The sequence below is a fragment of the Sturnus vulgaris genome, chromosome 15 (assembly GCF_052056855.1).
Source record: "Sturnus vulgaris isolate bStuVul1 chromosome 15, bStuVul1.hap1, whole genome shotgun sequence".
NCBI classification, from domain to species: domain Eukaryota; kingdom Metazoa; phylum Chordata; class Aves; order Passeriformes; family Sturnidae; genus Sturnus; species Sturnus vulgaris.
Window position 1 is genome coordinate 494,923 of NC_142257.1, and position 26,062 is coordinate 520,984.

At 56.8% G+C, this 26,062-nt stretch overlaps 1 protein-coding gene across 2 annotated transcripts; it reads right to left on the reverse strand.

Annotated features, from left to right (window-relative positions):
• Positions 1 to 561: 561 nt before the first annotated feature.
• Positions 562 to 19,273, reverse strand: SH3RF2 (SH3 domain containing ring finger 2). 2 transcript variants are annotated; one of them, XM_014888286.2, is made up of 8 exons: positions 18,699 to 19,218; positions 8,536 to 8,799; positions 6,470 to 6,793; positions 4,133 to 4,224; positions 3,214 to 3,384; positions 2,758 to 3,020; positions 1,843 to 2,201; positions 562 to 969 (listed from the first exon to the last, which is right to left on the reverse strand). In XM_014888286.2, the coding sequence occupies exons 1-8, from the start codon at positions 19,068 to 19,070 to the stop codon at positions 691 to 693; spliced, it is 2,124 nt and encodes a 707-aa protein (XP_014743772.2). In that variant the 5' UTR covers positions 19,071 to 19,218; the 3' UTR covers positions 562 to 690. The 2 variants fall into 2 exon arrangements, with proteins under 2 accessions (XP_014743772.2, XP_088030205.1); XM_088174079.1 differs by lacking the exon at positions 562 to 969 and having other exon boundaries at positions 2,140 to 3,020; positions 6,470 to 6,790; positions 18,699 to 19,273.
• Between the last annotated feature and the right edge of the window lie 6,789 nt (positions 19,274 to 26,062).

The window sequence follows — 26,062 nt, forward strand, 5'->3', positions numbered from 1 at the left end:
CATTGGCTCTTTGCTCTCCAAATCACCTTTTCGACTTCTGTGTTAAAATTCCTGGGCTAAAACCAATGAGAAAAGCAAGCAAGCGAGCAACCACCCTAACAAAGAATCGGAGTGACCCTCTCCCCTCAAAGGCAGCGTGAACCATCAGCCAGGAGCCGACTGGTTCAGATTTATGGTTTCTTTATCCTGAGACAGGCAGGTAATGAGCCAGTGTTTGATCTCTGTGGGCTTCCCTGCAGCCCCGAGGAGATCAAAACGAGTGAAACTCCTGCTGGTACCTGCACGCTTTCCTCCCCTGCCGCTGCTGCCGTGGTGCGGAGCAGGCAGCGACCTGGGGACGGACGGATGGACGGATGGATGGACGGATGGACGGATGGACGAATGAATGAATGAATGAATGAATGAATGAATGAATGAATGAATGAATGAATGAATGAATGAATGAATGAATGAATGAATGAATGCCGGGTCTGTGGAGGTCACAGACCCCGGGCTCATCTCCCCGTGCTCGAGCAGCCCCGGGCCAGGGGGATCTCTCGGGGGTCCCCTCAGCTCCCTGCAAGCCCCGAAGGTCCGAGGGAGCGGCGGCCCCAGCCCAGGCGGGGAGCGGGGCGAGGATGCAGCGCTGGGCGCTCGCCCTGCGCCGAGGGAGAGGAGCAGGAGCGGGGAGGAAGGCGAAGGGTCACCCGGTCAGTTTGCAGAGATGCTGCTGTAGCTCTTCTTGATGGGGAAGGTCAGCTGTCCCGACAGGTCCAGCGACAGCGCCTTGGGGTGCAGCGCCCGGCGCGGGTGCAGGGGGCTGGAGCCCAGGCGGGGCGAGTAGAGCACCAGCAGCTCGGGGCCCAGGCGGGGCTCGGCCAGGAGCCCCTCGGGCTCTGTCCTGCTGCGGACCAGCCTCGGCGAGGGCTGCAGGCTGTGCCGCTTGGGCGGCGGCGGGCTGTGGTTCTGGAACCTCACCGTCTTCACTTGCTGCAGCGAGAAGGGACCAGGGTCAGGAGGGAGCTCAGAGCCAGCCCGCCCGCCCCAGTGCTCCTGCAGAACCGGGATCCTTGTGGGATCTCTTGCTGGGGGATCCCTGTGGGGCACAGGACCCTGCACAGGAGCCCAGGGTGATGTGCAGGTGGGAGAGAGCCCCAGGGCCCGGCCCAGCTGTGCTGGCAGCTGCCGGAGCCCGGCGAGGGCTGGTCCGGGAGCAGAGGCAGGACAGCACCAGCAGGTCCTGCCCTGGGAGCTCTGAGCCTGCCTCGGCTTTGGGGGGCGTGTGGAGAGAGTTGGGCACGTCTTGGGGTGCTATGGGAAGGGAAAGCTGTCCCTTCCTAGGGCGATTTTTAGAATGATTTTACCTTTACGGAATTTCTCTCTGGCTGCCAGAAGGGAAAGAAATTCGCATTCCAATTGACTCAGCCCAAGCGATGTGAGGGAGGTGGGGGAGTTCTGAAAACCTCTGCCTGACATTAGCTCCGTGGCGTTTGCTCCCGAACTCACAGATTCTTGCCCAATTTATGACCTCAGAAAAGTCTCGGGATTTACTTTGACTGAACTTGGTGACAAGGACAGAGCCCCTGCCGCGTCCTGCCTTTCTTCAGGGCTTAATCTGAGCAGCTGCGTCAGCAACACAAACACGCGATTATTTCCTAAGGCATGTGTCAATCCCAGTGACTTCCAGTGGAAGGAAAGCTTTGAGGATGGAGCAAAGCCCTGGGTTAGGTTTGGCAGACACTACTGGTTCCAAGGGGATGCTCTGGGCACTGGGGGCTTCTGGGGGGTTCTTGGGGGTTCTGGTGTGTTCTGGGGGGTTCTGGGGGTTCTTGGGGGTTCTGGTGTGTTCTGGGGGTTCTGTACCTTCTCGGCGCTGTTGCGGGAGGTCTCTGGTTTCACCAGGATGGACGGCGGGGCTGATGCTGGCGGTTTTGGGGCTGCCTCGCTCTTGCCCGGGGGCTCTTTGGGGTCCAGGATCACGGAGCTGCACACGGACGGGCTCCGGCTCTCCCCTGCCCTGAGCGGCAGCGCCGGGGCAGCCTCGGAGGAGCCGCTTGGCCTCGGCTCGTCCAGGGCAGCGCCGGCAGCGATGCTGAGCGGGCCGGAGCTGCCGTGCGGGTAAAGCTGGAAGTGCTGAGGACGCCCCGCAGCCGAGGGACGCCTGAGGGAGCCGGTGACCGGCACGGGGGTCCCGGCCTGCCCCGGCCTCTGCAGGGATCCATCTGGGGAGCAAGGAAAGGAAAGGAATTTAATCCAAAACGTGCAGAGTGAGCAGCGCTTACAGCCCCGCAGCAGCAGCTCTGCCCACAGGATCCTGTGGGGCTGCAGCTCCCAGCGAACCCCGTGCCCTCCCCTGTGCACCGGCACCGATTTTGGGAGTAAAACCACGGGCATGGTCCCTGGCAGGGCTCTGCTGCCTCCAGGAGCAGCTCTGCTGCCAGAGCTGGGAGCGCACCACTTGGTTGCCCGAATTCTCCTCGGAGTGTATTACAAAACAGCGTGTATGGGATGAAGATAAACCTTGCAGCCTCCTCGGAAAGAATAAAACCACCGAGCTCTGCACAAAGCTTTGCAAAGAATTTTTCCATGCGAGTTCAAACTCCCTGGAACTCCCAGAGCAGCCAGAGCCGGGGCCAGGCAGGGCTGTGGGACCATGATCTGCAGCAGTGCAGGGTTTGGGGATGTGTCCCTGTCCCTCCCCGTGGTGTGGGACCATGAACCGCAGCAGTGCAGGGTTTGGGGATGTGTCCCTGTCCTTCCCCAGCCCCCAGCACTCACTCTTCCTGGCGCTGCCGCGGCCGCGGCGCAGCGGGGCCGGGGCCGGCGGGGCCCGCCCGGGGCAGGGCACGGGCACGGGCACGGGCACGGACACAGACACGGGCACAGACACGGGCACGGGCACTGGCAGCGGCAGCGACCGCAGAGCTCGGCTCTGCCGCGGGCCCCGCTCCGACACGCTGCCCTGCGACGACAGCGACGAGCTGGACAGCGTCCAGGAGGTGTAGAGGGAGGGCATCTTGGAGTCGGACAGACTCGATTTCCTGTTGGGAAAGAAGAGTGAGAGCTGCCGGCTGCCATCCCACCTGGCGAGGGACCCCTGGCCTGTACTGAGGGTTCCTGGCCAGTACTGGGGGGTCCCTTGCCATGGGTTCTCTGTGGAAACAAGAAGACCCCAAGTTCTACGTGTTCCCCCTTCTCTCTCCGCTTTTCTGTTCCACGTAAGGAATCCCAGACCTGAAGAGGGGAGCGACGTAGTTGCTGGGGAAGAGCCCGACTCTGCCGGTGACCAGGGACATGCCCCGCAGCCACCCGTCCTGGTCCTTGCCGAAAACTCGGACCCCTTCTCCCTTCTGCAGCTCCAGCTCGTCCGGTCCATGAGCCGCGTACGAGTGCAGAGCCACGCACCTGGGGAGAGACGGCATGAGGGGAGGCAGAGCTGCCCCGGGCAGGAGGCTGGAGAAAATCCCCGAGCTCCGGGGCGATCTGAGCTGGGGGATGATGCTGTGGCTCTGCAGGAGCAGCTGCTGCTGGCCCAGAGCCTCTGCAGCCAGCACTGCTTTGGTGCTGCTGTTTGTGGAGAGAACTGGCAGGGAGGACACAGCCTGTTAGCTCAGGCCGAAGGGGAAGATAAAGGGATATAAAAGAAGAGCCAGCAGGAATGGAGAACAAAGCAGCTCAGGAGGATAATTTCTGTCCCAGAAGTGCCAGCCCAGGGGGACAGGGGAGGAGGAAGCTGCTGCTCTGCACCTCACACAGTGAGTGCTCCATCAGAAACACGGATCAGGGCCTGACAAGGACCTGTCCTAAGGCAGAGCTCTCAAAAGAGCACAGTTATGGTGCCTGTTCTAGATAGCATCAGGTAATTCTGCCTTTGAAACCAGAGGCCCTGGATCTGCTTGCCTGGAGCATCCCCAGGAGGTGTTGGAGGCCCAGGGAAGAGCACCAGCCTCGCTCATCCTTCCTCCCCTCCCTCCTCCTTGACTGGAGCACCAGGACTGGATCTCTGCCACTGGAGGTCATGGAGGATGGACAGAGCAGGAGGTGGGAGGAGGAACATGGCTCCACTCCCGGGGAGTGAGGGATCTGCACTGGATCCGCGGTGAGGCTACAGGAAATCACACCCATGCCCCCCATCGTTCATCCCCTTACGTACAGGTAGGCCGGGCCGTGGTGCTGCAGGTGGGGCAGGGTGACGATGGCCGGGGGCCCCAGGGCTCCTGGTGTGGGGTAGTGGGAGGTGCTGACCTGCAGGAGAAGGGAAGCAGACAAAACAAAGTATTAATGTGGTTATCAGCTTCTTCCAGCCACTGCAGGAGCAGCTAATGTTGGACTGCCTTCACCCACCCTTCAAAACATCACCAATGGCATCTCAGGAAACAGAAGAGTCTGGAGCATTTGAGTTAAAAAAAGACCAGGCAGCAAGAGGAAGACTCAGAATCACAGAACCATTTAGGCTGGAAAAGACCTCCAGCGTCACTGAGACCCCGTGACAGATCCCCCCTGTCCTTTCCCCAGTGTCATTTCGCACTGCAGGGTGGTCCCAGGCACCACCACGTCCCCTCTGTGCCCTCATGGGGCTCTCTGGTGTCTCTGGAGGAGCTGCAGCCCCATTCCTGGGCTGAGGGAGCTGTGCCTTGTGCTGTGCCAGAATCCCTGTCCCTGTCCCTGTCCCTGTCCCTGTCCCCGTCCCTGTCCCTGTCCCCGTCCCTGTCCCCCCTCATCCCCAGCTGGGCTGATGTTCCTCTTGCTGGGGGGGGTCTCTGAGGCTGTTGGGGGTCCTGTGCCCAGGGTCTGCCGAGCCTCCAGGACCTGCCTGGGGGTGTTTCTGTTCTTCTTCCGAGTTAGGTTTTGTGTCCCTTGTGCTCGCTGGGCTCTGCAGGGTCCCAGCTGCCAAACGTGTGGCTCTGTGCCAGCTGGGCACACTCGGACTTGTCCCTGTGGCTCCTGCCCAGAGCTCCCAGGGTGGTGGCAGTGTCCCAGGAAGCTCAGGCCAGGGGAATGTCACCGTGCTTGGATGTGGCACAGCTCTGCTCTCCAGCAGCCGCCACAGGATCTGTAATGATGCAAGCTGGGGCTTTAATCTCATGTTCATTTCTAATCTCATTTCTAGTGGTCATGTCTGTAGTGCAGTGCTGGAGCACTGGCTTGGCAAGGACCAAGGAGAAAAGAAAAGTGACTCACTCACTCTGGTGCTCTCCAGTAAATTAAATTAATTAAAACAGCCCAGCAATTCCAGCTTCTGTCTCAGACCTGGAGTGGCAGGTCAGCTTCCAACCTTCTCTGCATTCCTCCTTTTCTAGTCCAGGCAGGATTGGACCAGGTGCTCATAAAGTTGACTGGAAATTATAATTCTGTTTTATTAATTACCATAATAAAAATGCTTGAATTTTAGGTATTTGGATTTTCTTTTTTTCTGCATTGGAACAAAACGACAGCCTTCTGCTGTTTTTCCTGATGGAACTGTGTTGAAATGTCCCTTTCTGGGTGGAAAGCTCCATGTTTTTCATCTCTGTGTTCCCCTGTGCCTGGGAGCAGCCATCATTTACAGCATCCTCAAAGCTGCCTTTGCATTTGCAACAATGCAGAGGGGAAAAAGATTGAAAGAAATATTTTAGAAATATATAAATCACGTATAAGTGATTTCAGCACTCACCTCTGCTGATCTCCTGCGAGCACCTTGCAGGCCCTTGTAAGTACAAAGGGTTTAATTCCCTGCCTCTCCCAAAATCCCTGTGTCACCCCATGTCCCTTTCTGCCGTGTCCAGTGTGACCCCAGCCCTGCTGGCACAGGCACTGCTGAGGGTCCTGGTGCTGCCTGGAGGGGAGGGAAGCCCAGGAGCCCCTGGCAGGGCCCTGGAAGGTCCCAGCATTTCCTGCACAGGATGTTCTGGGGAGCTCTGGGGTTCCTCAGCTGGGCTGGGGCTGGAAGAGATCGCAGAGGTGGAAGGGAGGGCGTGGGTGCCCACTGCCCTCACCCCACAGCCTTGCACAAGAGGCACAGGCACAGACATGGCACCACAGCCCTGCAATCTGGTTCTGGCTCAGCTGAGCCCGGCCTGGCACCCCAGGGGAAGCAGGAGGAGGAGGAGGAGGAGGAAGAGGAGGCTGGGGCAGCGCAGGTTATTCCCTTTTATGGGCTGAGAGGAGCCCGAGCTGCTGAGTGCCAGGCAGGCAGGTGCAGTGGTGGAGCCCCATAGCCCTGGCACAGCCCTGGCACAGCTCTGGCACAGCTCTGGCACAGCCCTGGCACAGTTCTTTGCACAGTTCTTTGCACAGTTCCTGGCACAGCTCTGGCACTGCCCCTCTGCCGTGCCTTGTCCAGCTCTGCTGCTGTGCCTGGGGTGCAGCCCCAGGTTTGCACAGGGCAGTGCTCACACAGAACTTCTTGGAAACTGCTGAGCAGGGCGTTAGGAGCAAAGGGCATGTGGTGACAGTGTTTTTCACCACCATGGGTGCCATGAGTTCCAGCAGCTCGGGGGTCGCTCCTTACCTGGGCGGGGGTCCCGCAGGGCAGCTCGGCTCTGTCGCCGCCCGGGGCGGGCACGCTGGGGTTGCTGGAGCTGATGAGCACGGGGGAGCTGATGTGCAGCGCCGGGCGCTCGGCAGGGGCGTGCACCATGCGGTTCAGGGTGTTGAGGGCCGTGGTGATGGAGAACTGCCGCAGGCTCTTCCTCCTGGGCTCGGGCACCTTGGGGAAAGGCGCCGCGCCCGCGCCCTTGGCCTTGGCAGATGCTGCTCCCAGGGATGTGCCCTTGGGCTGGGGGGACCAGTGGCCCTTGGTGGCCTGCAGGAGCTGCTGGGCAGGGCTGCTCTGCTGGAGGAGACAACGGGAGATGTGCGGGGTGTCAGAAGTTACAGCCCTGTTCCCTTTGGCCAGAGCTGCGGGCAGGGCTCAGGGTTACAGGTTATCCTTAAAATCCTGGGGCTCTCTCGTTTCTCTCATCTGTGACAAATTCTGGGTGTAAAATTCCCGATTCAAAGCTGAGAGCAAAATTAAAATTGGTTTGAAAACCTTTGTTAAGACAAAGGGTTCCTGAGGATGAGTGCTCTCCCTGATACATCCCTTGGCTGGCAGAGGAGCCAGGAGAGCTGTAATTAATAACTCTGCAAGTAATAACTCTAACTCTGAACTAGAAGGGATATTCAGACCCATCACCCTTTTCCCTTTTGGGTGCAGGGGGACACCCAAGCCCTGCAGCTGAGGATGGCATGGGTTCAGAGGGGCCCTCAGTGATGGTGACAGTCCCAGCAGGGTCAGACCCACCCAGCTCCATCTCCGGCAGCTTCAACACTCACAGCTTGGTGCTGCTTCCACTGAAAACCCCGGCTCGTCAAGGATTGGGGTTAATGAGGGAGAGGCAGGCCCCAGGTTTGCATAGGGCAGTGTTCACACAGAACTTCTTGGAAACTGCTGAGCAGGGTGTTAGAGCAAAGGGCATGTGGTGACAGTGTTTTTCACCACCATGGATGCCAGAGGAATTAATCATGACTTACTGCTGACATTAATGAATTGCAAAACTTGGAGATTCTCACCCACCCGTGGGAGGGGATGTGCTGGGTGCCTGGCATGGACAGGGGCACCACGGCAGGAGAGCTGCAGGTGGCTCCCAGACATTTTCATTTTACAACAGGGCCGGTTTTCTCATTTTCCCTCTCCAAAACAAGGTTTAAAGCCCACAGTGTGTGACACATGTGCCACGGCAATTCTGTCATTTCTGCGTGTGGGCAAACTGGAAACATTTTTCTGCCTGTCTAAATCCCAGGAGATGTGACAAAATGGGGCACAAACTTCATGTCAGAACTGGGAGAGCCCCGTGTCTCCCACAGCAGCCCTACCTCTGCCTTCTCTAGAATTAATTTCTAATTCCTTGGTGGCTCTATGTGCCCCTTAACTAACTTCTGTCTGTTAATGCCAGACTTGAATAAGTTATTGCTGAAGCTTAAATGATTTCATTAAATGAAAAGACATTTAAAAAAATATATTAGAGCTTCAAATAAGATGTTTTGCTTGTGTCCTCCTATAAAACAGCCGCAAAGCAGAGCTTGCTGTAATTATGGGCATTACAAGTATTAATTTTATTTCTAGGAATTGGTGCCGGTGCCATTTACAGCCTGCATGTCAAGCTAAGCTGCACAACACAATTAATGTCTAGACCAGAGCTCTGCCAGGGAGCTGGAAAGGCTCTGGAGCTGCAGCCCCGGGAGCTGCACAGGGCTGGTGCTGGCCAGGGGCCACCTGCTGGGGCTGGGGGCCACCTGATGGGACTGGGGACTACCTGATGGGACTGGGGGCCACCTGATGGGACTGGGGACTACCTGATGGGACTGGGGGCCACCTGATGGGACTGGGGGCTACCTGATGGGACTGGGGGCCACCTGATGGGACTGGGGGCCACCTGCAACCCTGTGAGGATGCTCTTGGTCACCCTGTGTGCCCAAGGGCAACCAGAGGGGAGGGATAACTGCTGGCAGCAGTGTCTGAGGGGCATGGGACCCTCTTGGGGACCCTCCTGGGACCCTCAGCTGGGGAGGGGCAGAGCCCCGTGCCCGTGGTACCTTCTGGAAGCTCAGGATGTCCTTGGCGTCGCCCTTGTCCCTGGCCCGCAGGTGGAGGCTGCAGAGGGGCCGGGGCAGAGCCAGGGGCAGGTGCTGGATGACCTGCACGGAGCTGGCCGGGAACGCCCCGCTGCTGCCGTTCAGCTCGCCCAGGTACCAGTGCTCGTCCAGCTGCCGCAGCAGCACGATCGTGTCCCCCTTGTTGAAGCGCAGCTCGCCGGGGCTGTGCCCTCTGTACGTGTACAGAGCCCTGGCTCGGGGCACCTGGCGAGACAAGAAACAGCCCCTGCAGTTGGTCCAACACTCACACGGTTCCCCAAAAGCGTTGGGAATTAATGGGAAAAACATGCAGAGGTCTAAGGCTTAAGCATGCATTTATTAGGATTAACAACCCACATCCTTCCTTGATGGGTTTTGCTAATGAAGACAAGCTCCCAAATACTTATGCTAAGTTTGTATCAAGATGAAAAGCAGGCTGGACTTGTTTAAGAATATTAAGAAACAGTTAAGGCCTTAAACTAGTCTTCCCATGGGATCTCATTGCCTGCTATAAGGGCTCCTCCAACACAATATCAATTTTAATGACCCAAGTATTTCTGTTTCAGAAGGATTGGAGGTCACAGCCATCATCCAGCTGACCTGGTGGCTGTCACCTGCCAGGAGAGCACAGCAGAGCAAGGGGAGTGCAGGTTCTGTGCTCCTGTGGCTCTATCCCTGCTTTAACACAGGTGACTGTGGGTTTATTTCAGCCTTTTCCTGGTCATGGGAAGAGGTGGCTCAAAGTTATCATTGTTGCAGTGTAACATGATATAGAGGAGACATCCAAGCCCAGAAGAGACACAGGGACGTGGGGATCTGTCACCAGAATGGAATGACCAAATTCCCCCAGAGCTGAGGCAAGCCCTGCCTGCAGCAGAGCTGTCCGGAGCTCCTGCCCTCCCCAGAGAGGAGGGCACAGCCCAGCCCCACACTTCAGGGATATCCCCAATGCTGGGTCCATTCCCGGCTCTGAGCTGCTGGCACAGCTGCACGAGCTCCGTGCTGGAGCTGGGGCTGTGCCCACAGCCTGGATCAGCTCTAGGCAGAAGTGCCCAGGGACAAGCTCAGCTGCTCCTCCTGGCTCTGTGGGTCTGGGTTCTCCTCTCCTCTCTGCTGCCAGGAGCTGTGCCGTGCTGAGGACTCAGCCCTGCAGCTCTCCCAGCCACAGTCACACTCTCATCTCGCAGGGGGCTTCTGCACGGTGACACATCCCAGATTTCCTGCTCGTCCCCCTGCATTTCCCCACATCCACCCGTGTCTGTGGGGCTCAGGCAGGACCCGTGCAGAGCTCCCCCTCCCTCAGCCACTTTTCAGAGGCCAGGAAGAGAGAAGTGAGAATCTCCACGTTAGTTTCCAGGAGTGTGGGAAAGATGGAATTTCCCATGGAAATTGTCAAGTTTTTAGAAAGGGGGCATCTTCCTGCATCCCCTAACCCTGATGCCTGGTAGGGAAAAGGAACCAAGAAGAGAAAAATTTCATGTGCTGCTTTTACTTCAAAGCCTTCAAAATGGGAAGCAATTAGTTTAATGTTTAGTCCTAATTAAGTCATTCTCTCTGTTAATTTGTGCTCTCAGTAAACACACACGCCTGGCTCAGTGACACTGACAGCTGGGAGAAGAGAACTGGGGAAGGGAGGTTTGGGCCAGTGCTGCTCTCCATGCAAGAGCAGGGCTCAGGTCCATGGGGACACCTGGGCACGAGTGCTCTCCCATGAGAGCAGGTGTGGGCACAGAGAGCACGGGCAGCAGCTCTGCCCAGAACCACGCTGGCACCACCAGCATGAGGGGCACGGAGCCCCGGGAGCGGCCAGGAAACAAAGGGGACTGTCACAAAGGGCGTGGGAAGGAGGAGCAGCAAGGTCTGGGGTGAGAGGGGCCGGCAGGACACAGCCGAGCATCAAAGGCAGCGTGAACGAGTTATGGAAATGTGTCAGAAAGAAGAGAAACTCTGACATGAAATGCATACCTGGTGCTAACTGGGAACAGGGAGGAGGCAGCTGAGAGTCTGGAATGTTCTTTCCTCAGCAGGCAAAGGGATGAGGCAGCAGAGCAGAGTGGGATAAACACCCGAAAACCAGGTGGGACAGGTGTGGCTGTGGGTGAGCTCTGGCTGAACACATCCCTCCACTGCACTCAGGGATGGTTGGATGCATGGGCTCTTTCTTCCTCTAACCACACTCACAACCTCCAGCTCTTCCCCTCCTCTTTAACCCTTTCCTCATACTTTTCTGCCCTTTTAAATCTCCCAATCCAAGTCAGCTTTTTCAAAAGTCTGTAGGTTTTGATATTCTAAGTTTTTAAAAAGAAATTTTGTTTGGCTTCTCAGCTACTGAGCCAAAAACATCCCCTTGATTTCCCAACTTTATTTCGGACATAAACTAAGCCTTTACCTACCCACAGGCACAACTAATGTGGTTTTTACCGTCACAAAACCAAGCTGCAAGCTGAAGATTTCAGAAAGACAGAGTCCCTGTTTTTTAACACGTTTGTAGGAAAGAACAACCGAGCCAGCTGTGACAGCCCCGAGCTGGAGCCCTGTGGGTGGGGGTCGGTCCTGGGCCATCACCATCAGCTCTGGGCTGATCTGAGCCTGCCTCAGTCTGGGCTGGGTCCTGCCCACTCCCGCCTGTTCCAGATCCTCTGCAAGGGATCTGCTTTGCTTTATTTAAAGTAGGTTAATTGCAAAGGCAGAAACTGGGGTGCTAATTAAGCTGCGATAAAGACAAGGAGTGCCTGGGGGTGGCTGAGGGCAGGGAGGGGCTCCTGGGGCCAGGTCCTGGCAGGGGGCAGCAGGACCTGCTCGGTTCTGCTCTCCCGTTACTTGGGCAGCTGCTCTGGGTCCGTGCAGAGCAGCGCTTCATTCCAGTTTCATTCCAGTTTCATTCCAGCTTCATTCCAGTTTCATTCCAGTTTCATTCCAGCTTCATTCCAATTTCATTCCAGCTTCATTCCAGTTTCATTCCAATTTCATTCCAATTTCATTCCAGTTTCATTCCAATTTCATTCCAGCTTCATTCCAATTTCATTCCAATTTCATTCCAGCTTCATTCCAATTTCATTCCAATTTCATTCCAATTTCATTCCAGCTTCATTCCAATTTCATTCCAATTTCATTCCAGTTTCATTCCAGTTTCATTCCAGCTTCATTCCAGTTTCATTCCAATTTCATTCCAGCTTCATTCCAATTTCATTCCAATTTCATTCCAGTTTCATTCCAATTTCATTCCAATTTCATTCCAGTCTCATTCCAGTTTCATTCCAATTTCATTCCAGCTTCATTCCAGTTTCATTCCAATTTCATTCCAGCTTCATTCCAGTCTCATTCCAGCTTCATTCCAGTTTCATTCCAATTTCATTCCAGTTCCATTCCAGTTTCATTCCAATTTCATTCCAGCCTCATTCCAGTCTCATTCCAGCCTCATTCCAGTTTCATTCCCGTTTCATTCCAGCAGGGAGGCACTGGAATGTTCAGCACCATGAGAGCTGCACTCACTGTCTGAGGATGCCGCTGAGGAAACACCGGGAGCAGCTTTGTGCAGATCTCAGGCTGCTCAAAGTTTGTGACCAGCGTTGCTGCCCAGCAGCAGAGAGAGAGAAACGACAGCAAGGAAACCCATTTTGGGGGGTGCCTGTAACTTTTTTGACGCTGCCTCACTTTTCCTGCCTTTCCCCTCAGTTTTCTCGTCCATCGTGCCTGAGGGAGAGCCAGGAGCTCCTTCAGGCTGTCAGAGCAGCCCAGCCCCGGGTGCCCTTGGCATGGGGTGCCAGGAGAGAGCGTGGGACAGCCCTGGGAGAGAGGGCAGCAGGTAAGGCCAGGTGTGGAGCCGAACGCCCTGGCACCAGCAGCATCCCCGGGGGAGATGCTTTTCTCTCCTTGCCTGCAGGGATGGTCATGGCAGATGCACTCCAACTCCTTGTCCCCATTCTCAGTGGATTTGAGGCCAATAAGGGAGAAAAGATTTTATTCTTTTCACTATTTTTGGCATTTGGCATCAGTTGTGCTGGGCAGCCATCCAATGCCTCTGAGTCTCCCTCCGCACAAAACAAAGAAGATTAAAAATATGTATATGTGTGTGAGGAAGCAATTTGGGGCATCTCTCCCTAGCAGAGAAATGCACTCTGTGATTATCTGTAATGAGAGGCTCTAACTCCTCAGATTGGCAGCGGGGGACTCATCAAAGACCCTGCTGAGAGCATGGGAATTGGCACGAGAAATGACTTTTGTCTTCCCAAGGAGCTGCAGGAGGCAGGGCAGCGCTGGGCAGTGTGAATGTCTCACCCTGAGGCAGGCAGGGACTCCAGGGCAGATGTGAGGGCACAGCCCAGCCCTGCTCCCGAGGAGCTCCTCTTACACCGAGCTGCCTTTTAATAGAAATCATCAACATCCCCATCCCTTCTGATCACTGAGAGCTGCCTCCAACACCCTGCCACAGCTGCCCGTGTCTCCATGGCATGAATGAGCCCCTTCCTGCCTGTGTGCTCAGCCAGCTCAGCTCAGGGCTCTGCAGCATCCAGGTGCATGAAAAGAGCTATTTGAATGTAAATTAATTGCCATTACAATTCTGTTTTTCTGCATTTTGTCAGAGGAGATAACTTCAGCCTTGTCACAGAGAACAAAACCTTCAAAAGTGAACTTGTCATTTCAATCTCTTCACATAATTATGTTCTGAGGATTCAGACAGTTGGGTGGTTTCTGCATTCTTTCTTCCCCGAGGAGGATTGTTCCTGTCTTCCCAGCACACGTAGACTGGTGCACCAGGGAGAGCAAAGCCAGCCCCTCCTGCTCACGCCAGCCCTGGAGCTGCCCCGTTCCTCCTGGGCCTGCCCAAATAGGAACCAGCACTGGCCACGGCTCATGTTGGTGGCCACCGGCTCCTGAGCCAGCTGGCCACCACGGGAAGATGCTGGAGATGTTAATTGTATGGGTTTAACTGGTTTTGTGCTGCTGCAGGGCTGTGGCAGAGGGGCTGGGAGCAGCCCTGCTCACTCACAGCCCTGGGACCAGGGCACCAAGGCTCGTGTCACTTCTGAACTGGCCTGGCTTTGGAAGGCCAAGGGGACATGGAAAATGGGGAAATGATGACAGAACACACAGAGCAGCTTCTGTGATGGAGAGCATGAGAGATGCTGAGCCCCCAGAGGAATGCCTGGCCCGGGATGTCCCACAGGGGGACACGGCTGGATCAGGACTCACTTTGCCTGTGTGACACACGGGGACATCCAGGTGTGACACACGGGGACATCCAGGTGAGCAGGAGGAATGCCCAGGGCTGGAGCTGGGCTGGGTTTGCTCCTGGGTGCTGGCAGAGCCGTGGGGGCACAGGGAGAGCAGGGACAGGTCTGGGAGGAGGGAGAGGAGTGGCAGGGCTGTGCCGGGGTCTCAGCGAGCTCAGGCTGCAGTCCCTGACCCAAAGCCTCCCTCTCGGGCTCTTGGCTCGCTGCTGCTCTATCAGATGAGTCTGTGCTGCTGTCAGCAGTCCCAGCCGTGGTTAACCTGTGTGTCAGGGCTTTGAGCTGCACAAACACAAACTGTGTCAGCCCTCGGCGTGCCCAGTCATGATGCTCTGCCTCAGCACCGGCGTTCTCAAAGAGGCTGTTTGTTGTGCAGGGAGGAAACCTGCATCCTGCTCCCTGCTGCTGCTGCTGAGCCCTCCCTGCTCTGGCAAAGGCAGTGCTGATGTGGCTCCTCAGCCAGTGCTGCCAGCCCTGGGCAACGTGGCCACCTCTGCCAGTGGGCACCAGGCCTGGACACTCTGCAAGCCGAGGTGCTGGCAGCAGGGAGAGCTCTCCTGTCCCCAGACACCGCTGCCCCCAGCCCTGGCACTCTGCAGAGCTCCTGTGCCCCCTCCCCACCCTTCCCTCTGCAGGGAAAACCACACACTCAGGCAAGGGACCAGCTCCAGGGACCAGGGACAGTGGCCAGCAGCAGCAGGGAGAGGTGAGGAGAGGGGGACTCAGACTTGGAGGCTCCTGGCTGACCATGGCAAGTGCAGGTGAGCTCACAGAGCCCTGCTGTGCTATTCCTGACTCGCCATCTGAGCCTGACTCATTGCCTTGGAAACAAATTAAAACACTTTTATGTGTTTGCAGCTTGGTACCTAATTTTGTAAAACCAGGGAAACTGGCTCCTGCTGTGGGCCATGGAGGTCTTTGGGCTTTCCAGTGCTGAGGTATCACCCAGGAGTGCCCTGTGCCAGCTCTGCTGCTCACACAGCTTTTGGGGTGTGTGCTGTCCGTCAGCCTGGGCTGGCCTCACTCCCTTTGTAGCAGATAAAAGTGCTAAAGCTGCACGAGAGGGAGAAAGCACAGCAGTGCAGGTGTGCCAGCAGCACTGTGGGAGAGGCTCCTGCTTCTGGTAGAATGAGATGAGCCCTGGTGGGACACGGCAGGGCAGGACACTTGGGACAAATCCTGCCTCCAGAAAGGCCCTAAGGCCACACAGAATTGTGCAGCCAAACAAACCCTCTCTGTGTCCAGCTGGGGGGCTCTGTGGGTGCCAGGCTGCTGCGGTGGGAAAGGAGCCAGCACCACGTCAGGCAGAGCCCAGCCTGGATGGGGCAGCACCCAGGGGTGTGTGACACCCCCAGAGCCAGCCCAGGGGACAGGACACGGGCTGGGATGTCACTGCTGTGACTGCACAGAACTCTGGGGGTTTGGGGGGTGGGAAAGGGGCCAGGAAACCCTCCTGCCTCTGCCAGGGCCAAACATGGAGTTTGCTTTGGACAAGACTTCAAGAAGCTCCAGCAATGCAAGTGCTGTCTGTCAAATGCAGAAAGGAGCAGGAGATGACTCTGGAGAAGAAGAAAATACCAAGACGCAGGCACTATCTATAGACGTCCGTGTGAAGGTGGGACGTTGGAGTGCAGGGTATTTTTATCCCAATAGAGGTGTTATCTGTCTATCTCCCATGAAATGCTGGAAGGGGGTGTTGAGCACTCAGTTCATGAAAAGAGAAAATAGCCCAAGTCACAGTTAAATCTGCGTGGTCCGTGTTTTCCTGAGGCAAGCTGTCATCCTCGCAGCTTTTCTCCTCTGGCTCAGCGTCCCGTGTTTGCTCGTGGCCAAGCTCAGCAGCCAGGCAGCTGCCCATGGCCATGGCCTGCCGTGTGCAGGGTGCAGCTGGGGCAGCCTCTGTCCCTGCAGAGCCGTGGCAGGATTGTGCACACCTCAGCACACACGCTCTGCTGGCTCACCAGCTCACGCTGGGGCTGCAGCCAGGTGAGGAGGAGCCTCAGCACAAGCTGGAACCACACCTGGCACATGCCAGGGGCGGCTCCTGACACTTCAAAGGCTCCAGCCTGGCTTATTTACGCATACACCTCCCAGCAAGCCCTTTTATTCCTAAATTCCAGACAGTTTACTACGTGGAGATTCTGAAAATCCAAAGCCTTGTCCTGTCTGCGTTGATGTTCAGGATCTGCAGGGCTGGCTGAGGTGCCAGGAGCAGCCGTGGGGCAGAGCTCAGACCGGGGCTCAGAGTGGGGCTCAGAGCTGGGCTCAGCAGGACCTGGCACAGCCAGGCTGGGCCCATGTGCACAAACCCAGCACGTGCCCACACCACGTTAGCTCGTAGGAAGTGGATTCAAAAGGGATTTAAATGCCAGCAAATAAATCGCTGGGATGGGCTGCAATTAGAAAATTCCCTGTTTTTTAACTGCTGGCTCTGGGAAATTGCCGACCGCAGAGCGAGCGCTGCCTGGGCTCCTGCAGCAGCTCCGTGGGCCCTGCCTGCTCCTCCTGCTCACACTCACACCAGCTCTTGGCTTTGCTGGGTGACGAGGGACTGATTTCAATTTTTGCCTTCATGGATGCTCATGAGCATGAAGAGCAAAGAGCTGGCAAGGAAACGTCTTTGCTGAGAGAGAAACTTTGATCAAACCTGTGATGTTCTCAGCTCCAGGGAGTGCAGGAAGTTTATTTATAGAGCAGCCTTGGTAAAACCAAATGCTGGCCCTGTGCTGGCTGGGTGGTGGCTCTGGCTGCAGAGCCGTGTGAGGCACCTCGGCTGTGTTTGCTTCATAGCACAGGGGGTGGATTGCACTGGGGGAATTAACAGCCCTTGCAGATTGGGGCACTCTGCTTTTGGGGACCTTCTGCTGCAGCAGCACATGGACACTGGATTCTGAGTACCCAGGGGAGAGCTGTGCTGAGGTGAGCAGCTCTCACAGTGATTCCTGACACAAAGAATCTGCTCTGAGCTCCACAAACATCTGGAGGTCTCTGCTCACCCAGATTCCTCCTGGTGGAATTCCCTGGAGCTCAAGCATGCATGGGGCAGATGGATGGGGTGGTGACAAGTCGTCCTCATCCCTGTCTCATCTTTGCACTGCACAGACACTTTCAAACGTGTCCCTGCTGTGCTGGTGACGTGCTGCTGTCACCGAGGGCCAGCTCAGGGGAGGCTCCAAATCCATTAACATCCCACTGGAGTCCCCAAAGTAACGACTGGTCCTGAATGCAGCTATTTAAAACCACTAAACCCAAAACGTGACTAATACACTGCATTCTTCACCTTGCAGCAGAGGATTCCAAAGTGTTTTATAATTAAGTAACTAATTAAGTCTAAGAGTATTTCAGTGTAACGTGTTTTATATCCCTTCCCACAGAGGCACAGGACTCAGAGGGATGTCCCAGTGCCAGCCACAGCCACTGCTCCCCCAGTGCTCATTAGCTCTGCTGATTCCCAGCAGTTTGGTCTAAAGTTGGTCTTAAATGCTTTTGTGAGCTATAGATGGAAGGATGTTGCCATTATACACCAGCAGCAAGTTCCTACCTGTCCTGAGAACCAGTTAAAGAAACATGAAATGAGTGAGAGAGAAGAAAACCAGACAAATGTATTTGTGCTCTTTTATCCAGGGCCAGGAGAGTCCAGTTGGAAAAACTACAACGTTCTCCTTGTCATCTGGAATTCTGCCCGGGATGGCAGTGACTGAAACCTGTCACTGTTGGGTGGTTTGGCCCCAGCAGCTCCTGCAGCTGTCCTGGGGAGCTGCTGGCTCCCAGCAAGGGTCTGTCCCTGCTCAGAGCAGAGGAGGGAGCCCCTGGCAGCCCAAGGACCTGCCCCATGTGCCCCTGGCCCCGTGCCCCTCGTGGTGCTGCAGCCAGGAGGGTGCTCTGGGCTGGGCAGTGTCACCCAGCCCTGTCCCTGGCTGGGCTGGGCCAGGCAGTGCTCCCAGGACAGGGACACGGTGCCCGGGGCTCAGGGAGAGCAGCTCCCGAGGGATGCCTGGTTTTGGCACGGTGGTTTTGGTGTGTGATCCATGCAGAGCCCTCACCCACACCACAGAGATTCCTGGACACACGTGCCAGCTCACACCCACAGCACACAGGGCACACAGCTCCGTGCTCTGAGCAGGCTCTGGGATCCAGCAGCCCTTCCAGCCAAGCCTCTGAGTGCTACTAAAAGGTTTTAGAGACATTGCACAGAACAGTTCCGGTGGGAGAAATGGAAATCCAGGAATATAATGTGGGAAAGGTGAAGCCATAAGCTTTAGCTACCTTAAATTCCATCTGAGCCAAGCTCTTTTAACAGGTCTAATATCATGTCCTCATTATTCAAGAAAAGCCTTTTTTCTTTTGTTACAGGAAATGACGGAAAGAACTTAGAACTTTAAAATTAGCCTAGTAATTCATCCCCAGGTACAGTCGAAAGTGAGTCAGATTTAATATTTTTAACTAGTGAACCTCCAAGAACTTTGGAAGGAACAGCAGCAGCATCATTGGGCACCCCCCTTCTTTTCCAGCTACAGAAATACCTTCTCCACCACTAACACTTACAGCTCTGCAATTACCGACTTAATTGCTATCAGTCAAAAGCTATGTATTGTCCCAAAGTCCAAGCACCTGAAATGCCTCCAAAAGCCAGGAAGCACCTGAAAACTCAGGGAGGAAAGAGGTGCTGGGAAGTTTTTGTAAGGAGAAGGGCAGGCTGGCTTTGTCTCACCCTGCGAGTCAATTTCTGCAGTTGTGAACTTGAAATAGTCAAATACCACATGGAAACAGCAGCCAAATTTACAAACAAAACACTCAGTCTCACTTCAAACACTCTGCCCAGAGTGGCTCTGGGCACACAGCAGGAACCTTTCTACGCTCACGGGCAGAAGAAAGAACTGAGAAGCTCCTTACCCCTTCCATGTGCATGCGGGGGTTGGTGGCCAGCCGGTGCTGGTGCAGCTGCAGCCCCCTGGGGACCCTCCTGAGGGAGGCGGGGGAGGACAGGACCCCCGACCTCTGCATCGAGCCAAACCTCGAGACGTTCTGGCCACACCTGACTCCATCCAGGAGGCGAATGAGGAGCAGGTTGGAGGGCAGCTGCTCGATGCTGCCCAGGACCAGGGTCCTGCACTCGGGGCACCGCAGCTCCTTCTGCGATTTCAGGATCCTCTGCAGGCAGGGCTTGCAGAACGTGTGCTGGCACGGCAGCACCTTTGCTGTGGCGTCGAGCTTCTCAAAGCACACGGGACACTCCAACAGGTCAAGGAGAGCCAAATCATCCATGTTCAGCGCAGAGCCCCTTCAGGAGCGGGGCCGGGGCCATCCACACCCCACATCCACCGGAGCCGGCCGGGAACCGGAGCTGGGAACCGGAGCTGGGCTCGATCCTGCTCGGAGGGCGAGGAGGAGGAGGAGGGAGCCGGAGCAGGGCTGCTGCTGGAGCGGGGAACGCAGCCTCCTACATCCAGAGCTGCGCTCGCCAATCTGCGAACGCGCTCCCTGCGCTGCAGCCCGGCTTGGAATGAGTCACTCCTGACTCAGCCGGAGCCAGGGGCCGGGGCCGGGCTGGGCTGGGGCTGGGGCTGGGCAGGGCAGGGCAGGGCAGCGCAGCCCCCTGTCCTGCTCGCCGGGCTGAGGGTCCCGGGGCCGAGCCGGCTGCTGGGCAGGGGGTCCCGGGGCCGGGCCAGGTGCTGGGCAGCGCTCCTGACACGGCTCGGAAAAATGCACCAGCTCAGGAGATGAGTTCCGATAAACATCAGCCCCGAGCTGCTGGTGCTGGGCTCCGGCTGCAGCACATCCTGCACACCTTCACTGCACACCTGCACTGCACACCTTCACTGCACACCTGCACTGCACACCTGCACACCTTCACTGCACACCTGCACTGCACACCCTGCACACCTGCACACTCTGCACACTCTGCACGCCTGCACTGCACACTCTGCACTGCACACCCCGCACACCTCCACACCCCGCACACCCTGCACACCCTGCACACCTGCACACCCTGCACACCTGCACACCCCGCACACCTGCACACCCTGCACACCTGCCCGCCCCCGCTCGCAGGCAGTGCCAGCCCCGCTCGCTCCCTGCGCGGTTCCACAGCAGCTCCAGGGAAAGTCCTTCACTCGCCGCCGCTCGCCGGGGCTGCCCGGCAGTGCCGGGGCTGGCTCCGCAGTGCCATCCTCGCCCGGTCTGGCTGCCTCAGCTCGCTGAATCAGCCCCGAGCGATTATTCCTCCCCCAGCCCGGAGCCGCCCGACCTGTTCGGCTCCGGCTCGGGGCTTCGGCTCAAGCCCGGGCCTGCAGCTCAGCCGCGATGGCCCCGGGGCTCAGGGCAGCCCTGGCACCAGGGGCTGGCACGGGCCGGCTGCGGGACCAGCGTGTGCCAGACCCGGGCCGGACCCGGCTGCCTGCGCCTGCTGCTCCGGACGGGCGGTCCTGGGGATGCTCACCTGGAGAGCATCCTGGTGGGACCGGGACCGGGACAGGGTCAGTTGGGCTGGGTCGGGGCCGGGCTGACCCTCTGAGTGCTTCTGCTGCCACCTGAGCTCCAGCGTTCCCAGCTCCAGGCTGCTCGGCAGTGGGCTGGTGCTGGGGCAACGGGGCCACAAATGCGTGCTGAGCATGGCCAGCACTGCGGGCAGGGTGCCCAGCCCAGCGAGACGCGAGCCCAGCGAGACCCGAGCCCAGCAAACAGAGGGGTCTGAGGGGCCCCTGCCCGCCCAGCGAGGCCAGGCAGCATCTCCCGGTGCCCGTAACTCCATTCCCTTTATCAGCTGCATTCCTATCTCGGGTCTGCCTGTCGCACATACTGATGGATTGCATAAGGAGAGCAGGGGGGCAGTTAAGGCCCAAGACCATTTTCCTGACAAGCCTTGCCGTGGTTCAACCCTGTGTTTTCCATGTAAGAGTACTACAAATACCAGAGGACAAGACTGTAAATCCAAAGATGTCTCAGATAACGCCATCAGGCTGCAGCTGTCCCTGCTCTACTCTCAGGATACTTCAGAAGTACAGTCTGGAAAGGGTTAAAGTGTTTTTTCCAGAGTTCTCCTCCCCAGATCATGATTATGTCAAAACAAAATATTTCTGTATTTCTGAAGTATAGTGGCCATTTGGCTAAACTAAAATGTTGACAAACATCTTCAGGATAATGCCAGGAACTAATGACCTCACTCCATTTCATCTCAAGTTTCCTTTTGCTTTGGTGCTGCTCTGTAGCCTGTCCTGGTGATGTGTGCTGGGCTGTGCACGCTGCTCATGGGTGATGATGCAATCAGCACCAACAGTTCTAAATAAACATTATTGAAACACAGTAAAACACAGCTCCCACTGAATTCCCAAGGGAAACCACTGGCCACAGCTGGAGCACCTCAGGAGAGGCCAGGCTGAGGAATCCAGCAGTGCTGAGCACACTCAGGGGGGCCCAGGGGATCGGGGCTGGGGCTCCCTGAGGGGCCTCAGTGACACGGGTGGTCACAGGAAGCCCCCTGTGCTCTCCATCCCCGGGAAATGCCATCAGGGATGTGCTCTGGGCAAGCTCCCCGGAGCCAGCCTGTGCTCTGGCCCTTCGTGAATGCCTGGGACACAGGATCCTGATTGCCCAGGCAGGGTCAGGGCTTTTCCAGCCAGCAGCTCCTGAGCTGCCAGAACAGCCGAGCAGGGCTCTGATCCGGGCTGCATTCTCTGCTTCTGCTGCTGTACAAACTCTGCCTGTGCTAGCACTTACATAAATACAACGTGTTAAATCTTCAAAGCACTTCCCAAAAGCATCTCTGGAATGCCCTCAGACTAAGCATCCCCCAGCCCCCAGTTTACATGGAGGAAAGCAGGGCACGAGGCCACCCAGCACACCAATGTCCAGTTTGGGATCAGGACGTGAGGCTTCACACTCGGACCATTCCACTGAACTTCCTTATCTGCCACTGCCTCTCTCCTCCAACACGACTCGTAACTGGGGTCAAAGAATAAAGGCAGAGCTAGGGAGCTGCTCAGCCTTCCCTTTCATTGCAGCAGCGTGTGGTGCCCGTGCTGTAATGACCTGAGGCTGGATGCACAGGGTGCCTGGGGTGCAGGACGCTGCTGCACAGGGCTCTGCCTGGGCACAGCCCCACGGATCCATCTCCAGGAGCCTTCCCAGGGCATGCATGCCTGCTGCTGAAGGGCTGGAACCACTGGAATGTGTGTTGCAAGGCTGGGTCACTCCAAGAGGTTTATCATGGAGCTGGAAATTGGGAGACAACGTCGAGAGCAATGTGCCCACCTTTGCTCCCACACCAAGGGGTTGCACACTCGGGGGTGCCCCTTTTGGCTTCCCCCAGCTCCACCATTGACTCAGAAAACAGCTCCAACGGATCCCAAAGCAAAGAGCAAACGAGCTTTGTCCTCACCACCCTGCAGGAGCCACAGGGCCACTGGGCTGGGCTTCAGTGGCCACTGGCTGTGGTTCAGTGGCCACTGCAGCCAGGGCTGTGTGTGCCATGAGAGGGCACAGCACAGCACAGCACGGCAGCACGTCCAGGGGTATAAAAAACCTCAGGCACTCTGCAGCATGCGAGTGGATGCCACATGGCTCCTTGCCGGGGGAAGAGGGACCTCGGAGGCTGTTTTTAGCTGCTGGAGGGCAGGAGAGGGGGAGCCTCTTACAGGCTGCTACAGATTATGGATCTGAGCTGGCAGCTCATCCTCCCACCCACCCACAAACACCCAGTGCTGCTGCTGCAAGGGGCCAGTGGCAGGACCTGCCTGAGTGCCCAGAGCCCAAGGCTGGGATGGGAGGGCTCCTCCTGCCTGGGATGGCTGCTCCTGGGCAGTGGCCACTGGCCATGGGCTCTGAGTGCAGGGCAGTGCTGGCAGCAGGACCCAGCACAGTGAGTGAATAAACTGGGTTTGCCTGAAGACATAATTAGGCCAGCGTGACTCTGCAGGGGTGTGCAGAGTGGGGCACCTGCAGCCAGCACAGAAGGAGCCTCTCCACAATTTTCCACCTCTCCAGCCAGTGCCTGCTGGCCTGTGCTGGGCACAGCCAGTGGCCACCAGTCCCTGCTCCCCGTGCCCACCCCTCAGCCCCGAGGGGCACCAAGGGACAAACCCTGCGTGTTCCAGGCTCTCCTTCCCTTTTCTCCCCTTCACGAGGTACATACACATCAGCTGGGGGATAGAAGCCAAACACTGGGACCCCATCCACACTTCACACAGAGGAGGGCTTAGGGGAGCTTTTATTAAACACACAGACGGTTGAATGCTGTGTTTTGCCATTGCACCCTTGTGCAGTCTGGCTGTTGGGTGCTGTGGAGGCCTCAGCTGATTCTGAAGTAGCTGGAGCAGAGTGGTGCCTGTCCAGAAATAGAAAAGTATTTTTAAATTAAATTTATTCACCGATTTTCGTGAAGACAGATTGTTGTGTGTTTGTTGAAGTGTCATTAGGAGTAGTTGGCGGTGGAACCAGGCTGAGCAGCAGTGAGAGGATGGATGTGTCCTTCCTGTGACTGGAGAGGTCACCCAGGCCACCTCCTCCTCCTCCTCCTCCTCCTCCTGGTCCCTGCACCTGGCAGGAATGGGATGGGGGTGGTTAAAGCTGACACCAGGCCTGTGAGACTGTGGGGCAGACACAAACCCAGCTCTGATACCTCTGTATATATATATATATTTGTATACACCAGGGTATTTTATACCCCATTGTATAAACCTGTGCCAGGGTCCCTGCTGCTCCACTGCAGCTGGAGCTGCCTGCCAGCCCCTGGCCCCAGCAGTGCCCCCCACGCTGCAGCTCGGGGATTTCTGGCACTCTCATCCTTTCTCCCTGCAGAGCAGAACCACACAACACCAGCGCAGTCCCCTGCCTCTCTGGGATGTGCCTGATAAGCTGAACCTGCAGGGATGCAGTTTCAATTGTCCAAGACAAGAAATCAGGGTTTCCAAGTGATGTGGACCTGAGCACAGGCCTTCAGAAGCTGGTCTGTGTGTAGGTTTGACAGCAGAAAGCACCAGGCTACAGTTACCTAATTAAACACATGGTTAAACACACTGCTGGCGAGGCTGCATCCCCCTTAGTGCTCCCAGGTGCTTGTGGGCAGCAGTGAGGAGCCAGGCTATAAATCCTGCTGCTCAGGAGCCCCCGGCTCCAGGAGGGGATGGTGCAGAACAGGAGGGGCAGCACAGAGGGGCGAGCATCACCCAGGGCACTGCAGGTTTGCTGCTTCTGCTGCTCACTCTGGGTGAGCTGGGATCTCCCACAGCTCCTGCCTGCAGGGCTGGGGAGCACTGGGGACTCGCTGGGAGCACACTGGGAGTGTACTGGGCACACATGAGGGGGGGCTTGGGCCCCTGTTGGGGAGTCCCCAGTGCTGGCTCTGGGAGCTGCAGCCCAGCCCTGGGGCACAGCACTGCTCCTCACTCCAGTGCCAGGTGGGTTTATCCAGCAAACTGGCATTTCCCTGCCCTGTGTGCTCCTGGGGGCTGGGTGGCCAGCGCCCCAGTGCCATGGCTAGTGCCTCTGTGCCATGGCCAGCACCCAGGCTGTTCCTTGCCCACTGCACTCAGGGCTCTCCTGGGCTCTGGTCCAGGCTGTGCTGCTGCTCTCAGAAGCCCAGGGAGAGTTGTGTCCATAGATAAAACGCAGCACCTGGGAATTTCCCTCTTTGAAGCTCTTTTTCCTGTTTATTCCTTTGTGACTCCAGGATTTTTGTGCTTGTTTAGTGCAGGGTAAGCTGGCTTTCCTCCCGGAGGCCCTGGGCATCCTCCAGCCCTGCTGACCTCAGCCCCCAGGAATGTGCAGAGGCCCTGCCTTGTGTGGCACAGGGAAACCTCAGCTTGGATTCCTGGAAGAGCGAGTGTGTGAAGGTGTGTGCAGGCAGCTCTGTGCACCCTCGTGACTCCAGCTCAGTGCAGTGTTGAAGCATGCAGAGTTTTAAATAACCTGTGACTTTGCCATTTCTGTGAAAACAGGAGGCTGAGCACAAAAGGAAATGCTGTCAGCCCCTTCATGAAGACAGATGATGCAGAATGACATCACACCTTAGCTCAGACCTAATTAGGTGCTCAGGACTCCCAGGAGATGTCAGATATTTTCATCAGAGAATCCAGCCCTGAGCTAAATCTGTACCCAGCCATGCTGGCTTTAGCTGAGACTGTCTCAGTGCTGCTGAACAGGAAACACCAGGGCAGTAGTGAGCAGAACACTTGTATTTTTTGGGGTTCACTTGTGGCTGCAGATGCCAGTGTGTCCTGGCACAAGGAATGATGAAAGCCAGGTGCAGGCAGCCTGGCCGGAGGGAGAGGTGGCTGTGCTGGCTGCCTGGCAATGCCCTCCCAGGCCGTGCTCTGTGTGCCACATGGCTGCTGGCAAACGCCCCTGGTGTCCTGGCCCCTCGCTGTCGCTGCTGTGTGATGAGAGCAGGGCACTCCTCAGCTGAGAGCCCCGTGCTCCTCCTGCTCCAGGGCCGGGCTCCGGGGGCAGCAGAGCTTGCTCCAAGGAGGCACAGCACAAACAAGTATTGTCCAGCAAAGCTTGCAGCTGGGAACTCCTCCGAAGTCCAGCTCACTGTGGCTCTTCTCCCAGCCCTGCTTTGTGCAGCCCCAGCTTTGCTGCAGCAGCTCCAGTGCAGCTCCAATGCAGCCCTGGTGCAAGGGTGCTGGGCAGGAGAGACCCCACGCCTGAAATACAGATGTCATTGAGATGCAGAGGAACAGAGTGAAGTCAAATATAGTGCTGTGATGATCTAGGTCGTGCAGCTAAATGATTTCACTGTTAATGCGAAGTTATTTTTGCTGTATTTTTGGCAAGGCTCGTGCAGGCTGTGGGATGAGCAGCTGCCTCTGTGTCCCGGCCCTGGGGTGACACAGGGAGTGTGTGGCTGCAGGGCCAGGGGCTGAGCTGGGCCAGGCCGGGTCCTGCACAGGCTGGGCTGTGGCTCTGAGCTGTGCCAGCCCCTGTGAGTGACTGCACAGCCAGCACTGCTTGGCTGGGCTCGCAGTGCTGCTCATGCTCTGCTCCCTCACTGCTGCCTTGAGCTTCCTTTCCTGGCTGATTGTTCCCTTGACCAAAAGAAAATGAGCTCCAGTTGAGCTATCCCACACTGATATTTGTGTCGGATGGTGTGAGGTGTCTCACACTGATTTGTGATGGATGATGTATCTCACACTGATATTTGTGCTGGATGGTGTGAGGTGTCTCACACTGATATTTGTGCTGGATGGTGTGAGGTGTCTCACACTGACATTTGTGTCAGATTTTGGCCACTGGAGCCTTGGAAAAGCAGCAGTTCTGAG

What these genes read in the sequence shown, in the direction of transcription:
- SH3RF2 (XM_014888286.2), bottom strand. Translation starts at nt 19,070, where the DNA reads ATGGATGATTTGGCTCTCCTTGACCTGTTGGAGTGTCCCGTGTGCTTT. An exon ending in CCTGCGGGACCCCCGCCCAG is followed by an intron (nt 4,225 to 6,469) that starts GTAAGGAGCGAC and finishes CTTCTCCTGCAG; the next exon opens with GTCAGCACCTCCCACTACCC. An exon ending in CACCACGGCCCGGCCTACCT is followed by an intron (nt 3,385 to 4,132) that starts GTACGTAAGGGG and finishes GTCTCTCCCCAG; the next exon opens with GTGCGTGGCTCTGCACTCGT.